The 19,672-nt window shown below is 47.3% G+C and overlaps 1 protein-coding gene across 2 annotated transcripts in view; it reads left to right on the top strand.

Moving 5' to 3' along the window:
- HUNK (hormonally up-regulated Neu-associated kinase) overlaps positions 1-19,672 on the top strand; it is a 110,750-nt gene that overhangs the window by 68,902 nt on the left and 22,176 nt on the right. For both annotated transcript variants that reach the window (XM_078452846.2, XM_078452845.2), the window contains exons 5-6: positions 9,050-9,177; positions 15,757-15,892. In XM_078452846.2, the coding sequence (XP_078308972.1) occupies positions 9,050-9,177; positions 15,757-15,892 (264 nt within the window). The remainder of the gene's footprint in view (positions 1-9,049; positions 9,178-15,756; positions 15,893-19,672) is intronic.

The raw sequence follows: 19,672 nt of genomic DNA, 5'->3' as shown, positions 1-19,672 counted from the left end.
AAAACCTCAAAGCCAAATCCTCAGGATGAGAAGGGCTGAACTCTGGGAAGAAGGAGTGTTAAGGGAGGAAGGCCCTGGACACAGGGAACAGGATGTGAGAAGGTTGTGGGGTGGGGAAGTGTGGGAAAGAGTTTGGGTTTTTCCCTAAAGGTGGTGAGAGACCGCTGGAAAATTATAAGCGGGTGGGTAACCAAATGCCACAGATTGAATTGTGTTCGCTTCCCAATAGATATGCTGGAGTCCTAACCCCAGTGTGTCAGAATGTGACGTTATTTGGAGAGAAGGTCTTTATGGAGGTAATCAAGTGAAAACGGGGTCATAAAATCCAGTATGACAGACACGTTTATAATGGGGGGGTGGGATTTGCAGACAGAGACACAGGGAGGGCGCCGTGTGAGGCTGAAGGCAGAGATCATAGTGATGCATCTACGGGCCGAGGAACACCGGATTGCCAAGGGAAGCTCTTGGAAGCAGCATGGAGTGGGTCTGCCCTCACGGCCCTCAGAAAGAACCAACCTTGCTGACACTCTCCTCTTGGACTTCGAGCTTCCAGAACTGTGAGAAAATCAATTTCTGTTGCTTAAGCTCTGAAGTCTCAGGCAAGCTCCAAGGTAAACTGAAGAGTACAAAACTCGCCGCTCCAGATCCCAAGAGCCATTCTCCTTCCCAGTAAGTGTGAAAGAATCTCTTTTCTGAATCAGGTTCGCCGACAGACACCTCAGGTCGACTAACCGCATTCTTGGTCATCCCTTACCCAACAGAGTGTCAGCCCCCGTCAGCCACCTGGCAGAGAGCACCGCATGGTTTGATTGTAAATCCAAATTCTCAATCATCGCTGTTACTTGTAGGTAGTATGTTCCTGGCTGCATGAAAACCAGAAACAAAGAACACCACAAAGGTACGCAGAATTTTGCTCCCTCGATGGTGGAAGGAGTCCCCAGGAGTAAGAGAGGCAAGCCCTCGTGCGTAAGCACTTTTCAAGAAGCCTCTGTGTCACATTTACTAACCTTTCAGTGGGCAAAGCCGGCTGCATGGCCAACCCAGAAGCAGGAGGAGAAAGAGAAGATTCCACCCTGTGATGGGGGAGTGGCAAGGAATTTGTGGGCTTTGGTTTTTTGGTTTTTTTGTTGTGTTTTGTTTTGTTTTTGGCAATTCAACACACTTAGCTACTGCTACGGACTGAAGTGTAGCCCCCGCTAATTCCATATGTTGAAGCCCTAATTCCCCAGTGTGGGGGAAGTGGAAGTGGAGCCTTTGAGAGGTCACGAGGGTAGCGTCCCCATAACGGGCTAAGTGTCCTCATAAGGAGAGACTCCAGAGAGCTTGCTTGCTCTCGGACAGTGAGGACAAAACAAGAAAACCTGGGAAGAGAGCACCCCACACCCCGGACGTGCCAGCACCCTGGTCTCAGACTCCAGGCTCTAGAACTGCGAGAAGATGAATGTCTGTTGGCTGAGCCACCTCGTCTGTGGTATTTTGTCACGGCGGCCTGAGCTGACTGAGACACCGACTTACCTGTAAACAAATACGACGTGTCAGGAGGCACAGCGCAGAGAACAAATAGGGCTGCAGAGCTGGGTCAGTTCAAGAAGGCATCCGAGGAGGGTTGGATCTGCTTCTGAGACATGAGGCGGAGTTTGCCAGGTGGAGGAGAGGAGAGGAAGCTTTCCAGGCAGAGGGAATAGTATATGCAGAGGCTGGAAGGTGTGAAAACCTGGTTACTGTCATTCTTGATCTTGGAGAGAGTGAAAAACTTCAGAGCCTTCCTTAAGAGAGAAATTCTCCACTGCTTTGGGGTGTTGTGTCTGAGATAGTGGTTAGGTTTCTGTTCGGTGCTCAGTGACTTCGCTGGCAGAATTGGAAACGGAAAACCCAAAGAGAATTTAAAAGGCTGTTTAAGAAAGAGTGAAGATGGGACCAATTTTCTTTCTGGGTCAGACACTGTTATTGTAGAACATCCCTTTTTTATCGCTGTGAAACAACAGAATGAAAAGCTCACTTCCAAAATCAAAAGCAAACTTCTCTGTCTAGAGGTTTGGACCTTGACAGATGGATGAGGCCCTTCTCCAAGACTCCTGGGACTGTCTTGGGAAGAAAACCAACGTGTGACTCAAGGAAACCAGGGGAAGGAAAGCTCTTCTGACAAATGGGGCCCCCAGGACCCCCCTCCTCTAGTGAATCAGGAACTAACCATGTCAGTGGGAAACGGTGCACCCTGTCTTAGGGCCCTTCCATTATTTTCGATGGTCTTCATTTTCGTACGTGAATATCTTTCAAATCGTCTGCTTCTTACCTTTAATCGAGATGACAGGAATATCTCGATCTCCAAGTGAACTTTGAGGTTTCAGACGCAAAACCAAAAATGGTCATTCTGTGGTAGTGAACCTTTCATGGTTAACTGACTTTTCCTCAGAGTGACATATGGGCCAGTTAAAAAAAAAAAAAAAAACAAAACTAACACAGATATACTTTTTAAATGAAAAGATTAAAAATTGACTTTATTTTCAGAATATTCCAGTGCTCTTTGGAGAACTTTGGTGAATCTCTAAGAGTAAGGAAAGTGGAAACTGAGAGTCCGATCCCCAAAGCATTGGAAATGCCAGATTGTTTCAACCAAAGCTCCTCTTTCCTCTCCTGGGGGTGCCTGGGGCGGATGAAGCATTTGTGTGAAGTCCTGGTGTCTTGTGGAGGTCGTGCACAGCACACCCAGAACCACTGTCCCAGTCTCACCAAATCTCTTTTCACTTAGTGGGAAAAAAAATCTCTCCCACATGCTGTCCCTTTGGGTAGACAAGTTGGCTGAGAGCAGCCATCTTGTTTTGAGCCCTACTATCCCCATATAGACCTAGGCAATCAACCCTTCGACTCTATTTTGTAAATAGAGTAAACCAGATTCCACCAGCTATAGCCCCAGTGGTCAAATACGGAAGTTAGCGTTTTCTCTCCATGTATACCCCCTCAAAATGGCAGGAGAAGGATTTGGAAACAGACCTATGGCTTCTTTTAGGTAGCTTAGGGCTTTTGACTTAACGGAGAAATCTCCTTTAGCCTTTGAGATTTTTCAGTTGTAAACTCTACGAGATATATATATATATATATATATATATATATATATATATATATATATTTATATGTATGTATGTATTTGGTAGCTAATGTGTACATTTAAAGTAGAAGAGGGGAGGGGCGCCTGGGTGGCTTAGTCACATGGGCATCAGCTTCAGTTCACGTCGTGATATTGACGTTCATGAGTTCAAACCCCATGTTGGGCTCACTGCTGTCAGCACAGAGCCTGCTTCAGAACCTCTGTCCTCCTGTCTCTGCCCCTCCCGCACTTGCCTCTGTCAAAAATAAAATCAAAAACATTAAAAAAAAGGTTTATAAAATAGAAGAGAGGAAAGAGGAAAGGAAAAAGAAGCAAAAGTCTTAACATCCACAAGAAGGTAATTTCTTGTAGAACACAGACCATTTAATGGAGCAGGCACGACGTTTGACATTTTCCAAATGGACAGATCTGTTCCCACTCTATTTTTAAGACTTTAAATTGGAAGTTGTATTGAAAGTTGATACTGGAAGAATGGGAAGATGTTGCTTTTAGGCAGAGAGTCATTCTTTTTTAAAGCTAAACAACATTTTTTTAAAAGTTTATTTCCCTACTTTGAGAGAGAGGAGAGAGAGAGCGTGCACATGAGCAGGGGAGAGGCAGAGAGAGAGGGAGAGAGAACTCTAAGCAGGTTCCGCTGACACCTTTGGAGCCCGATGTGGGCTCCATCCCATGACCTGAGCGGAAATCAAGAGCCGGATGCTTAGCTGACCGAGCCACCCAGGTGCCCCTGGCCAGAGAGTTATTTTTAATTTTTCGGAGGCAGATCCTTTTCTGAAGAACCACACAGAAGCAAGGCGTGTCAGCTGAAGATTCTCTCAGCTTCACTCTGCCCTACCCTGGGCAGTTCCCGAGGATCCTGCCCAACAGCCCTGCATGAACAGCAGCCGGACCCCCCACGGGCCAGCCCAGCTCTGTCAATTGCTTTGTCCCTTGTGTCTTGTTAAAGGTGCCGACCGACTTCTCCAGGAAGGTGTGACTCTGTCTTTCCTCCCTTGGATGATAGGTGACAATCCAGCTTTTCCTCCAGGGAGTGTTTCATTATCCGACTGAATATGAGGACCACCATTGGGCTCCTGACTTAATCCCCCAAATTCCCCATTTATATTTCATGGGGTCCTATCTCCTCATCCTCTAGTTGTTCTTCATTCACTTTATTTTGCTCTTTTGACTCCACACTGGCCAGTACCTTTGGGTTTTCTGTCACCCACTGATGACTCAGCCTTGCTTCATTCTGTTTGGAAAAACCCAGAGTGTGTCTGTTTGTTGCGTCCTTCATTCCAGTCCGTCATCCTTTTCTTTCTTTAAAACCATTTGTGATGCTTGGGGGCTCCGTGTGTACCATGGAGAGGCTAGAAAGGCCTGGACCATATTTCAAAAGACACGTCAGGAAATTCTGAACATGTCTGAAGACTCCTACTAATTCTACGGGATTACAGAGGTTTATAAACTGCATTCCACATTTTTCCCTTGGTATTCTCACATACTTCCGAAATGTCAAAGGGATGAGATTTCTCTTTATCCCGATATTAAACATGTATGAAAACTCTGGGGGAGAGGAATGAAAATGCTCAATCTGGTTTCCTTTACAAAATCTCCTGGGACTGGATGCCTCTTAATGTAGATTTCCATCATTATTTGGCAACGGGACGCAAATATAATTGTAGCTCCGTATGTGTTATTTTTAAAAGTTTTGTGATGAAACAACAGATCACATTTATCAGGTACTGAATCTGCCCGGCCCAGCATCCAGTACTTTCTGTGGCTTCGTTCATTTGCCCCTCATACAACCTGAGAGGTAGGTACTGTTGTCACCCACGTTTTGTAGACGAGAGACCCCGGATGAGAGAGCGGGGTCCTCTTTAAGGACTTGTGACTGTTTTTGTTGATGAGAACCTTCGCCAAACAAAATGAAATCCTGCAGCCAGTTTCGTAACCTAGTCAGTTATTATCAAAACCACTCGCTCGGTTCTGGTGGGACTACTCTGAGCAGGTGCACCAGCACTGTCTTTAACACAAGCGCTTACCTTTATCTGTGGTCCCAGCCAGATACTGGAGAAAGGCAGTGCCCGGGATGTCGTCTTTTGAAGCCTGTTGGGGGCAAGGAGAGGTCTCCAAGACTCCTCGAAGAAAGAAACTTTCATAAAGGTTTTAGAGTCGCTTCTCTGGCTTCATACTGCTTACTACATTCACCCAACTCCTTCAGTTGGATTCCCCTCCATTACCATAGTGTCTTCCCTCTGTAACATCCTGCACTATTTTATGCACTCCATCTGTGATAGGAAACTCTGTGTCCCCTAAAGATAAAGGGAAATAACAAAAGATCATTATATAAGGGCAGTGGTCTTTACACTTGAGTGTTATATACTCTTTTTTTTTTTTCAACTTTTTATTTTTTTTATTTTTTTTTATTTTTGGGACAGAGAGAGACAGAGCATGAACGGGGGAGGGGCAGAGAGAGAGGGAGACACAGAATCGGAAACAGGCTCCAGGCTCCGAGCCATCAGCCCAGAGCCCGACGCGGGGCTCGAACTCACAGACCGCGAGATCGTGACCTGAGCCGAAGTCGGACGCTTAACCGACTGCGCCACCCAGGCGCCCCTATATACTCTTCTTTTAAAGGAAGGACATTCTTGGTAACCCCCGGTGTTGACTCAAGTTGTTTTTATTTACATTGTGCTTAATGTACATGAATGTAAAATTAAATTCTTTTCATTTATGGCTCTGTGCAAATAAGACCCGAAAACTGATTTACAAAGTTAAGTATAACCAAGGCTAAAAGAATCGCAAAATATTAAAGCCAGCAGCATTAGTTAGCTGCCGTGGCTGCTGCTTTGTGAGGACTGAACTGCCCGACGCGTTCTGGGTGTAATTCTTGCCGGGCACAGGCTCCGAGCTGGTCAGCGCATGGTCGTGTGATCACCCAATTCTCCCACCATTGTCACCTTCCAGGGGCTTTCAGACCTGACGGTGCATCCAAAGCACCTGGCAGGCTTGGGAAAACCCAGATTGCGGAGTCGTCCCCCCCCCCCCCCCCACCGCAATGTTTCTGATCCCACGAGTCTGCGGTGGAGCCCAAGAGTTTGCAGATCTAACATTTCCAGGTCACGCTGCTGCCCTACCGAGCACCACACTTTGGGAATCACCCCGAAGCCCACTTACGTCCTCTTCTCGTTAGCCTGTGACAATGAAAGTGATATATTTTGGCAAAGATGGTGTGTTGGTAAACACGAATGCAAAAGCAAGCGCTGAAATCCAGCGCATAGTTGGTTATAAGATTGAAATCCAGTGTGTACTTAGTTATATGGTGGCCGTCCGATGGCCCGGGTTGAGATTTGCAAGATGTTCTAGTCTATCACCAAAAGAAAATAAAAAACGGAACTGCTGACCCCCTGAGGACGTGTCCTGCCTACCTCAGTCTGAGAAAAGAAAACATTCACCTGTGGGGAAAAATGATATTGTGTAAGTACCAGGCTCTTCAGCTTTAGGTATGAACGTTGGACCGAGACAAAGGTGCACAGAAGCGAGCAGGGACAGAGAGGACTGGGCTTGTCCCTTAACCTCAGCGTAGAAGAGAGGGACCGCAGCTTTGTAGTGAGAAGCCTTCCTTGTGCCCAGAGCTGCCCTCAATGGAATGAGCTGCACTGGGGAGGTTGGAAACCCTGGTCTTGAAGGTTGCTGAGGGGCCTCCAACAACAACTTTGTGGATGTGTTGGTGGGGGGAGGGCGCTCTTATTTACAAAAGCCACGCGTCCAAGACCCGTTTGGATGCGGACATTCTACAGTTGGTGGGGGGGGGGGGGGATTTTAGTTTTCTCTCTTATTGGTCTCTAAGAATCCCTTAAGCTGGGATGTTTAGCTGTATCTCAAACATATCCACGGTGCAGCATTGCGTGGTAGGTCCCCAAACGTGTCACCAGCCCCGGTACTCCGTCCCTTCCCCTTTCCCAGGTTTGCAACTTGGCACATCGCCTTCAGATATCTAGTGCTTATTAGCCTTTCTCTCTGTGGCCCGCTATCCCTCCCATTCAGACTTCGCCAGCAGCGTGCCCACTCACTGCCCCTGGCTCCTGCTCCCCATCCAGAGCCCCTGATGTCCACTTAATACCAGCTGACTGCTTCCCCAGTCATTTGGCTGTGGCACTTTTATTCACCTGACATCTGTTCTTATCCTGGGGAACGTGTTCCCCCAAATACATAGGGAAACGCTCTAAATGGCTCTGTGTATGCCCGGTTCGTTCTTGTCTCCATTTCTTGTCTGCCCAGTTTATTGCCCGCATCCGAAAGACACAGAAGCTCACACGCGTATACTCGCCCCTCCCCCCGCAGGCCACCGGTCTTCAAGTACTTATCGTAGACTTCTTCCTCCCCTAATTGAACCCTCTGTGGTCAGAAGCAGCAGCGTTCATTTCTTAACTCCCCCACTTTCGTTGCTCCTTGAAAGGATTGTGGGGGCACCTAGGTGGCTCAGTTGGTTGAGCAGCCGACTTCAGTCAGGTCATGATCTCACGGTCCGTGAGTTCGAGCCCCGTGTCGGGCTCTGTGCTGACAGCTCGGAGCCTGGAGACTGTTTCAGATTCTGTGTCTCCATCTCTCTCTGACCTTCCCCCATTCATGCTCTGTCTCTCTCTGTCTCAAAAATGAATAAACATAAAAAAAAAAAAATTTAAAAAAAAAAAAAAAAAAGAAAAAATGAAAGGATTGTGCTTAGTTATTTGGTTACTTGTTGACCGTCTCTCCCCTACAGGCCAAGATGGCAGGGCTTTGTCTGGTTCAGCCCTACCCAGCACCCGTAGCTCTGCCTGGGGGGGGCCGGGGTGGGGGGGAGCCAGCCAGCAAATGTTTGTGGACAGAATGTGTACGAATCTGTGTAACTCTACTGTGAGTTACACCGTCTTAGCCGAGGCTTAGCGTTCTGTCTGCGATATGAGAGTGATTTCTGGCTGGAGCCCCGCGGGCTCTGTACCTGTCATGATCTGGGGCCCTGTAATTCAGGGGCGCCTCAGTGGAACGGACCCCCAAGGGTTTTAATTTCCATCAGTCTCATTGGATTTGTTTTGACTGGAAATCCTATTGCCTGTTTTTAAAACATATTCCCTTGGGCACTTTCGAACACTTGAGACCTCTTGGCAGGCAGGCATTTCATCCCCATCAGGAAATCTCATCAAAATGATATTAGGTTTGCACATCAGGAAAATGAAAGTCCTCCAAGAAGATGTCGCTAGGTTGGCTGTGGATGTAAGCAGTTAAGCCCATTTAGAAGGTATTTCAACCACATCTGACGTTTTGGGCCCGGGCCGGGTGGCAGAATCTCACAATGAACAATGATATAAAAAATAAGAGTGGGAAGGAGACACCTCCCCGTCCCCCACCCCCCTGAGGGAATTCTCTAGTTACAAAAGCCCAAACAGCATTCAAGGGAAGAGCAACCGGCCAGTTTTGGATATGAGATTTTTGTTTCAAAGGGCTGAAAGGTAACCAGGCCTGCTGGCTAGGCTGTGGCTTGCCTTCCGTGGCAGGGTCTTGCCCTATATTTTTTTGTCTGGCCGCCTCCAGGCTGCATCTTGTAAGCCACACTTGGAAAACCACATAACGGCAAGACGACTTTTATTCAAGGGTCCTAGCATGCTCCTGGTATTTTTCGCATAATTTCGTCTGGACTTCCTTCCAGAAGGAAGGACCTGGTTTCCCTTCTGTAGGGGGTAGCTCTTGAAGTTTCTTAGACTCCTTTGATCTCCACAGTCCACTGTCCAAGTCTACAAGGAAGCTTTTACCCGTGCCTTTCACTTTTGCTGCTTCAGTGTGGTGCTGAGTTTTCTAGAAAAAAGGTCCCTTGAGGTCAGCATGAAAGGGACAGGGCTGAAGCTTTGCCAAGCCTGTGCCCTATCTGTCTTCCCTTCCTGGGGGCCTCAGTCTGGTCTCATGCTTTGGTGTCTCTCTTTTCAGAGGCGTGAACATGTATGCCATGTTGACTGGGACCCTGCCTTTCACAGTGGAGCCTTTTAGCCTGAGGGCTTTGTACCAGAAGATGGTGGACAAGGAAATGAACCCCCTCCCCACCCAGCTCTCCACAGGTAATGTGCCTGATACTCTTGGGTTCCTGGTTTCAGGACTTGGGCACCTACCAGGTTTGGTCCATCTGTGAAGTAGTATTTGTTTTGCAGAAATGATATTAGGCCTTTTCCTAGGATTAAACCGTGACTCAAGAGTGTCTGAGTTTCCCATCGCTAAGCAACCCTTCATCTCACCTTGGCCCTTTTCTTCTCCATTATAATTCTGAACCCCTGACTTCCTTCTTCCTCCTTCTGCACAAAACCGATATTTCAAAAGGATCTTGGAAAAAGAAATGCAGTCTTGATTGCTTTAAAACTCACCATATTGTACTGTTGACTTTGAAAAAAAGCTTTTATAATCACATGTCTATTGTGTTTTCCTTAGTCAATTCACTGTAAAGAAATACTAGATTCATTCAAGTTTGGTCTGTGATTTGTCTTGCTATTTGAGGTTTTGAGCCTGTTCAAAATCTTTGAAATATATATAGTTTCAGTAACTCGATTAGACTAAATCAGCAGGTGTGTTTGGAAAGTATTCTCAAACTTTACGTGGCTCACATTTCAGTAAACAGGTTGTTATTAAGATTTGGTTTCAGATCCTATAAATTAGCACAATTCATTCTTTTGTTTTGGTCACAATTCACTTCAAGTTCCTGGCCTCAGGTTGGTCCTGGTGATCATTTAATTGGCTCCTTAGAATAAACTCAGCTTCACTGAGATAAGGCATGTGACAAAAAAAAAAAAAAAAAAAAGTAATTGTTTAATTTCAACTTATGATACACGGTTAAAATACAACATTTTTATTTTACTACTGTTAGGCATTTTTCTCTTGAGTTTATAAAGCATCCATGAAGCCGACCTTGAATTTATGTTTGCCAAATGGAATCCAAGCTGAAATGCATTCTTTTTCTAAAAAAAATGTGTATTTATTTATTTGAGAGAGAGAGAGAACATGAGCAGGAGAGGGGCAGAGAGAGGGAGAGAGAGATTCCTAAGCAGGCTCCATGCTGTCAGCACAGAGCCTCATGTGGGGCTTAAACCCATGAACTGTGAGATCATGACTTGAGCCAAAACCAAGAGTCGGATGCTTAACTGGCTGAGCCACCCAGGTGTCCCATGAAATGCATTCTTGTATGTAATGATCTAATTTGGTCCGTACTTCCCCTTTGCTAGGGAGGATAGAATCTCTTGTACCCTCATGCCTGGAAAAGGCAGACAGGGCTCACTTTGAATCCCAGTGAGATCCCGAGGAACTGGAGAACTGCTTCTCACTGGTTTAGTCAGGATGGGCCAGGTTAATGTCCAGTAACAAGTAGCTCCCAAATCTCAGTGGCTTAAGACAACAAAGACTTCTTTCTCATTCATACCACGTATCTGTGGAGGATTGATTCCAGAGTTGAAGGATTCTGCCCATCCTAGTCAGTCAGGGTCCCAGACTGATGGAGCAGCCACCATTTCAAACATATCTGGTCCATGCGGAGGAAAAGAAAAGTCTAGAACCACCTCTCATCAGCAATTAAGTCTCCTACCAGCGTTTCGCTCACAACTCCCAACTTTCTGAAGCATGTCACCTGGCTTCACCTAACTAAAGCAGATGGGGAAATACAACCCTACTGTGTGTCTAGAAGACAGAAAGCCAGAAATATCTGTTGAACATCATGAGTGTGAGTCACAGGCTGTGGGAGGAGGAGCAGATGGTCTGGCCTGTGATACTCCCCGGGGTGGGCTGCACGGCAGGGCAGGGCAGGTAGATGAGCAGCCCAGGAACTCATTCTTAACTGCGTCAGAACCGACATTGTTTTAACCCTAGTAATATTACCTGGACTTAGCAGGCTGGGCTCTAAGTGTTTTCTGATGGGGAACTTTAACTTTACCTTAAAGAAGTAAAAGCCGCACCCCTGAAGGTATTTAAAACATAGTCCAGAGGAACTTCCAAAGAAGATGCGTTAGAAATGTTCTGAGTGATTTTAGCCTCCCTGGAGTTGGCTCATAAGTGTTTCTCCTCGACTAGGGCTTTACCGCTCCGTGCTAGGTACCAAGCATAGTGTTTACACAGAGTAGATGCTCAGGGAATCTAGGTTGCTTACTCTGCTGGCAAAGCGTGTGGCCCAGGAAGGCACAGATCCGCCCAGCTGCTCAGGGATGGGACTTGACCTGAAACCCTGGGGCCCAGAGCTGTATGCTGGCTGCCGGGGCAGTGCAAAGGATGTTGGCTTGTTTACACAGTGAATGACTTCAGTTTTGGGGATCACTCCCATGCCTTCTGACAGCCCCCGCTTTCTCCAACCCTTTGCCCTTTATGCCCTGCCAGCTTTACCTCTTCTCCTTCCCGACTAGCCTGGCCCCCCGTCATTTGTGATACTGTGTGGCACCATCTTGTTTACATCCCCAAATACTCACCAGTAACAAGAGCAGCTGAATGGCCAGGTATAAGTGCTTTGTACATTACCATTTACTCTCGTAACAACCCTGCAAGGTAAGTACTCTCATTCCCAATTTATCAGGGAGGAAACAGAGTCTCAATGAGCTTATGTGGCTTCTCTGTTTCTGATTTTATGTCTGCTTCACCCCCAAACCTGGATTTGCCTAATATATCAGGCTGCTTCTCTCCCTTTCCTTATTTTATTTGCTGTAAGATGCTTCCCCTTCCTCCAGATTTGGGGGGAATGATCTGTTGTTTTTACGTTTTGAGTAATGTCAAAATTGAGATGCCCAAATTGAAAATACGCCAATTTCATTAAATGTCTTGCCAACACATCTTTAATTTAATGATTCTATCATTCGTATTTGTAAGGATCTCTACATGTGTACCGTATAATAGTACAATTAGATTCAGTTGGGAGAATTTTGGCCGAGTTAAAAAAAAAAAACAAAACAACCTCAGTGTTATTGCCCTTGTGAGTCCACTATGCATGCTTTCGAAGAATTGCCCCTCATCTCTACCATGTACTTTGAGAACTTAAGCTTTTGGGATCTTTGCAATTCTTGCTTCTAGACAGTCTCTTTCCGCTTGTTGTTGGCACTTGCCTATCACAGGGTCGGGAATGCCTTTCGTGGCTTATGCGTTTTTCAGACAATTTACCTTTACATCACTACATCTCAGTGATGGTGCTTACACATTCCAAACAATCACTTCAGATCAAGAGGGTTTTGCACCATGAAATCACGGAAGTGAAGCTGAAGGTGAGTTGTTCGCGTTTTGTAAGGATTGAGCCGATGCCAGTTGAGATTTTTGAGAAGGTTCAACCGTCAAATTCTTGTTCTTGATGCTTTTGCCTAGGAAATGATAGGGAAGGAGACTTGCGTGGGGATGGGACTCCACTTGCAAGTGACGGGCTTACCACTGCAAAAAGTCCGATGGCTCTGTCTGTGTCCTGTAGCCCTTTCCCTGGGCACAGTGTCACGGCGCTCACACAAACCAGTCCAGACTCTGGAAAGTAGGAGGAAAGTAGGTTTTGCACCAGAAGTGTATGATGCATATGATGTGGAGCACAGAGAGGGAGCTCTCTGTGTGGGTCAGCCCTACCCTTGGGCCTGAATGGAGACCCCAATTCCTAGCTTAGAAGAGTGGGGGGCAGGGGTGCCTGGGTGGCTCAGTTGGTTAAGCATCCGACTTCAGCTCAGGTCATGATCCCACGGTTCGTGAGTTCGAGCCCCGCATTGGGCTCCGTGCTGACAGCTCGGAGCCCGGAGCCTCCTTCGGATTCTGTGTCCCCCTCTCTCTCTGCCCCTCCCCCGCTCATGCTCCGTCTCTGTCAAGGGGGCAAGTAGTGGCCATGCCTGCCGTGGCTTTCCAGGAAAATGGAGAATTTTAATCCCTTTGGGGTCACCAAACATAGGGATTTTCAAGGCCCCAACACAAACTTTTTCAAAGAACTCTAACGATATTTTCAAAGTCCTTTTTGGATAGTAATGCCACGTTTGTGATGTCCAAAGAAATAAAATTCATCAGTAGAGATCAGAACTAAAATTACTTGTGCTCATCAGCAGTTTGTGAAGGTGCAGAGTGCATGGTTCTGAAAATAGAACAAAAACGCACATCCAGTCTGTTCTTAGCTCTTCTGGTTAATCATACTCTGAAAAAGCCTGGCAGTAGCCTGGCTTGTACGGGTCCTTTGAGGGTAAGCGACAGAGATGTCGCAGAAATATCCGGAACTCACAGCCTCCGCATTTCAATTCATTAAGGCCGCATCTTTTTTATTTGATCAGTAGATGTCCCTGATTAGGCATCCAGATGACTCTTGCAATGAACGGGAGTCGAGAGAAGAGGGATAAAGGTTCCAAAAAGAGAAACGTCCTTTTTCTTTCTTTCCTTTTTTTTTTTTTGTTTGACATCTGTTTGCTTTTCAGACCATTGAACAACATTTTAGGAAAGTTTTATTTGGAGACTCAGCTATAAACCTCAGAGTATTAAATGTCCCTCATAACCGTGTCTACACATGTACTTTTACCCGCTACATTCTTAAAGAGAAATAACCTGATGACCACACCAACTGTATGGAAACCCACTGGAGGAGTTACTTGGTGGTAAAAATTGTTTCTTTTGGGTTGATTCTGGCATCACCATCAGCCCCTCTTTTGATGGCTTGATTTCTGTCCTACGGAAAACAATGACAGAAAACACCCACCATTCTCTAAGAACGGTAACTGAATGACAGCCAAAGCCTATGAGGATGTGGGAATTCTTACGACTTTTCTTTGAAAGGTTAGATTATGTTAGAAAACTGAAAGATAGCTTTGGGGAGAAGGATAGAAAAGTTTGGGAACCAAGCAAATCGGGATTATTTCCTGGAATCTATTACTTGGTATGTTGGAAATTGGATATCATGTGCAAGGCTACATAAAAGAATATTATTAGAAAGTTATTTGTAATGTTTTTCTTTTTGAGAGAGACAGAGACAGAGCATGAGCTGGAGAGGGGCAGAGAGAGAGGGAGACACAGAATCGGAAGCAGGCTGCAGGCTCCAAGCTGTCAGCACAGAGCCCGACATGGGGCTTGAACCCACGAGCCACGAGCTCATGACCTGAGCCGAAGTCAGATGCTTAACCTACTGAGCCACCCAGGCGCCCCAAGGATATTTTTTATAGTGCCAAGATGATACGACAGTAAGATAAGGAGTACAGAATAAAAACAAAATCACAGTCCCACAACTCAAGCAAGACAGGCCATCTTCATTTGGAAGTAATCAGTCCCTGGCATTCTTTGTCTCTATATGTGTTCATGCCTGTTGTCACGCTAGCAGCTTTGGAGCCTGTGACCTTCCTGTGCATTATTCAGATATTTTTTTCCACGTCGTGTAGTTATCTCCATTGTTATACTCGTAAAGGATGGAAATGTCTCCTTAGAGATGAACCAGCTTCCTATCCCTAGTGCCTGGCTGGGCAGCAGGTGCTTTGTAAATGTTCATTTAATGAAAGGACACCCAGGACATTTGAAAAAATCACTGTGGCTTTTGCCTGGGACGGAGGGGAAGGGGTTTGTAGGGATCTTCTGGCTTCTCAGTTGCTTCTCATACTCTTTCCTTACCTACCATGCTCAGCCTAACTAACGTGACCACAGCCAAGTTCAGTAGGCTGCCAGATAAGGACAGACTTTATTGGCAACACAGCCTGCCCAAGCTGCCCCTTCATTTTGAGGGAATGCACAAAAGGAATGGGCCCCTCAAGTAGATGTGGTTTTATAGTGTGGTGCTTTCTGCAACATTGTACACAAACTAAGGAATTTAAAATTTGAGTTACAGGGGCGCCTGGGTGGCTCCTTCGGTTAAGCGTCTGACTTCTGCTCAGGTCATGATCTCGTGGCTCATGGGTTTGAGCCCCGCATCGGGCTCTGTGTTGACAGCTCAGAGCCCGGAGCCTGCTTCGGATTCTGGGTCTCTCTCTCTCCCTCTCTGACCCTCCACTTGTCACTCTCTTTCTCTCACTCCTTCAAAAATAAATAAACATTAAACATTTTTTAAAAAAAAATTGAGTCACAAAGTTTACTTACGCCATAACCCAGACTGGCCCTCTGATTGGCCTGGCTTCACAGGCGTGGGCTATAGCTGATCTGGGTGCTGTGTCATCAGTCCAGAGTCCGGGGACTAAGTAGATGGCCATGCAAAATGGCTTTAAAAGAAAGGACCAGAAAGAGAGCACGACCTCCCTGGGTCTCAGGAGACTCTGTGTGTCGCATGGTGAGGGTCAAGTTAGAGGGGAGAATTTTGAATGCCTTCATTCTCTGGTTCCTTTCTGAGTACTCAAAAACCCACCTTGAGGCCAAGTGTTTTCTCTTTACTTCCTTTCATCCCTGTATTACCAGCCTGTATGTCGCACATCCCTCTGGCTCACCTTTAGAGATGGACCCGCCAAGCTAAGACTGCAGTATTGGGAAGTGCAGGGCACGGGGAGAGACCAGAATCGGCTCTTACTTTACCGTGTACCAGTTGTATTCCTTGGACAGATACCTTAAACTCGTCGGACTCGAGGCACCCGGAGATCCAGGGAATAGGTCAATGCTGGCAATGACTCCGGAGAGATGGTTGGGCACCTGCCTTGAGTCTCGGTGGCCTCTGCATTCAGCCTGTAACGCGGATGTCTGTCTGCCGAATGTCTTCACAGGGGCCATCAACTTCCTGCGCTCTCTCCTGGAACCGGATCCTGTGAAGAGGCCCAATATCCAGCAAGCCCTGGCCAATCGCTGGCTTAATGAGAATTACACGGGCAAAGTGCCGTGTAACGTCACCTATCCCAACAGGTAATCGAGTGCACGCAGAGGGGGCCCTTCTCTCGGGCCACACGAGGCCGTCTTCTGAGCCCTGACCACTTCTGGGCAGGAAGCTGTGCATGATTCAAGGAGAAGCTGCATTTCCCCTTGGCCGCCCCCTCCCCTCCGGGCCCCTACAGCCACCGACTAGCCCACCTCAGTGCACGAGAGGAAGTGTAGACGGGGCCGTCCCATGCGGCTATGCAGAGCTCACCCTGCATGGGGCACCCAGCAGAGGGTGGGTGGAGGCTGCCCTCCACACCCCATTCCCCTTGTCAGACGTGCCCCGGGGGGCCACGTCCTCTGTCTTCACAGAGTGGCACCTCTTTCTAATTCACACAAAGGGACCATTTAGGCTTGCTGTGGCCCGAGCGAGCGGGCACGTGTCTGTGCTGAGCGTGTCTGTGGCCGTATCTGGTTGCGTTTGTGTGTGTGCGTGTCTATGTCTGTGAGTGTACGTGGTTGTATTTGAGTGTGTGAGATCCATCCGTGGGCTCTCCTGCCAGCCTCAGGCAGAGTCCAGCGGGACTGCCCCTCTCCCCTTTCAGACCACCCCTTGGGCTCCTCTTCTGACACTTGTTTGCTCTGATGTTTATTTTAGCACCGAGTCCCTTGCCTCAGAACGTTGGGGTCAGGAAGAAAAGGCAGTAGGAGGGGTCAGCCGCTTCAGGCCGTGTTTCCCTGTGGACTTCCTGTGAAGGCTTCACTTTAGCAGCTTCCATGAGGAGAATGCTTTAAGGCAGGCTTGCAGGCGGGGGTCCGCGGCATGGAAATGCCGAGGGGCACCTCGTGATGGCCCACACGTCTCTGTCACTGCTGTAGTGACTACACATTGGAAAACAAGTATAAGAAAACATTAGCTTGTACTTCCTTCCTACTCATCGGATGTATTGTTAACCAACCCGAGTGAAGGCATGAGGACCCTCACCTTGGTTCCCTTAGAGCAAACATGAACACCACGAAGGTCAAATACCTTCCAGGACTGGGACCCACACGCCGGGTCCCGGGCCTGCTCACTCTAGTCTGAAGCTCAGATGAGGACAAAAGGACCACTGATGAAGGGGGGACAGAGATTTTCAAGATGTCCAGGAAGGTCTGGAAACATCCATCAAGACTTAGGAAAGCTGTCACACTGAGTTCTTCAAATAGGATGGGCAGGCAGGGCTCTGTCTTGGGAAGAAAGTTCTAGAAGAACTTAAGAGGCCGTGGGTGGAGTCCGTATCCATGCCACAGAGCCAGATTTACACTCACCAGGGCTGAGGTGGTTTCACTCAGCCGCCATCTAGAATTCTAGCATTTGACTCATGAGAAGTAATTTAAACAAAGTCTAGTTACTTAGGTTACCAAGGGAACCTGGAAATAGACTGCTCGTTTCCAGCGCTGGCTCCCCTCGGCCCGTACCTGAAACAGACACCAGAAAGATTACCTCAACGTGAGCTGGAAAGCCAAGCCGAGGAGCCATGCCTCATTACCAGGGCTCACGAAAGGTGGCAGCACACAGGTATGCTGTCTGCTAAAGGAGGGGGCACTGGTGACAGCCACAGGAGTCATTACGTGAATGTGATCGCTGCCTAAATGAGTATAATCAATCCACTCAACATGGCAGCCATTGGAAGGAAGCGGCTCTGGTAGTAGAAACACAGCCTGCCCCTCCCTGATGGCCACATCTTCATTTGCAAGGAGTCGTTCCAGGGCGCCTCATTCTATAGCTTTTCCACAGGTCGCAGATAGGCATTTGTGGATTACAACTTCAACCCAGGTATCGTCTGCTGGTTTTGCCAGATCAGTGATTTTTGCATTTGGATTTGGTCAGAAGCATAAAGGCTGCACGTGAACTAGTTGGGTTCGGACCACCGTTAAGATCCTGTATGTCAAAGAAAACAGCAGCTCGCTGCCTTCCGTTTTCGTGTGGCCCGTCGCTCATTTTGTACCAGAGGCAGGTTAATGTTGGTTTTTTTTTTTAATTTTTTTTTTTAGTGTTTTAATTTATTTTTGAGACAGAGAGCATGAGCGGGGGAGGGGCAGAGAGAGAGGGAGACACAGAATGTGAAGCAGGCTCCAGGCTCCGAGCGGTCAGCACAGAGCCCGATGCGGGGCTCGAACTCACAGACCGTGAGATCATGACCTGAGCTGAAGTCGGACACTCAACCGACTGAGCCACTCAGGCGCCCCAATGTTGGGTTTTAAAGTGCTGGAACCAGAAATCGAAACTGTTGGGGGAGGCAGGTGTTGTTTACAGTCTTTATTTTGAAAAACGTGTAAGGCAAAAAATGTGCTTTTGATAGTTCTTTTTTTTTGTTTTTTAAGGTTTTATTTTTTTAATTATTTTTGAGAGAGCGCAAGCAGGGGAGGGGCAGAGAGGGGGACAGAGGATCCGAAGCGGGCCCCATGCTGACAGCAGTGAGCCTGAGGCGGGGCTTGAACTCCCCAACGATGCAATCACGACCTGAGCCGAAGTCGGACGCTCAACTGACTGAGCCGCCCAGGTGCCCCTGGTAGTTATTTTTCTGGTTTGACCAGTACACAGATTAATGGAGTAAGAACATGTGATCAGGGAAAGGAATATAGGCTTTATTATAAAGTATATTTTACAGCTTCTCAACATACCTAGCCTCAGATTTTATTATTTTAGATGTTGTTGAAAGTGTTTTACTTGTGGGGCGCCTGGGTGGCTCAGTCGGGTGAGCATCCGACTTCGGCTCAGATCATGATCTCACAGTCCGAGAGTTCGGGCCCCACATCGGGCTCTGTGCTGACAGCTCGGAGTCTGGAGCCTGCTTCGGATTCTGTATCTTGCTCTCTCTCTCCCCCTCCCCTGCTCATGCTCTGTCTCTCTCTGTCTCAGAAATTAAAAAAAAAAAAAAAAAGGGTTTTACTTCTGGGAAATGGATAAAATAAAGGGCTTACGTGTTGTATCACTCTTCTGTAAAGCCTTTTGTTATGTCATTTGGGCTTCCAAGTTGATCTCCAAAAGGCAAGAGGAAAATATCTTTAAATTGTATATTTACAATTTAAACGTATAAAAGTACACTTTTTATAATAAATGTTCAAGCCAGTCCGTCAGCAGTTTTGCCATGTGCCAGGCTAGCCTCCCTGTTCTGGGAGAGATATTTTTATGGAGGTGACCTTGGCTGCTTTCCTCCATCTTCCTTCTGGGGCCTGGACAGTCTCCCACCCCTCCGGTTAGCTCTGCAGATGGGTGGGAGGGGAAGGAGGTCATGGGTAACACAGGAAGGAAAGGGCCAAAGCGGTCTAACACGGGATTTAATGCGAATTTACTTAGAATTGCACCTAGTGTTCCAGAACGTTTGACTAGTGACTGTATTGCCCAAAAAAGAGGAGATGATACAAATTAAATAACTGATGCTGCAGAATACCAAATATACATGCCACTTATTGAACATGTTTTTTTATTTTTTTTTAATGTTTTATTTATTTTTGCGACAGAGACAGAGCATGAGCAGGGGAGGGGCAGAGAGAGAGGGAGACACAGAATCGGAAGCAGGCTCCAGGCTCTGAGCTGTCAGCACAGAGCCCGACGCGGGGCTCGTACCCACAGACTGCGACATCGTGACCTGAGCCGAAGTCGGACGCTCAACCGACTGAGCCACCCAGGCGCCCCTGAACATGTTTAAAATAGGGGCACCTGAGTGGCTCGGTTGGTTGAGCATCTGACTCTTGATTTTGGCTCGGGTCATGATCCCAGGGTTGTGAGATAGAGCCCCATCTGGGGCTCCATGCATGCACACGCTCTCTCTCTCCCTCTCAAAT

The sequence above is a fragment of the Panthera onca genome, chromosome C2 (genome assembly GCF_046562875.1).
Source record: "Panthera onca isolate mPanOnc1 chromosome C2, mPanOnc1 haplotype 2, whole genome shotgun sequence".
In the NCBI taxonomy this organism is placed as follows: Eukaryota; Metazoa; Chordata; class Mammalia; order Carnivora; family Felidae; genus Panthera; species Panthera onca.
Note: the sequence above shows the minus strand (reverse complement) of the source record. Positions and strands in the feature narration are given on the sequence as shown.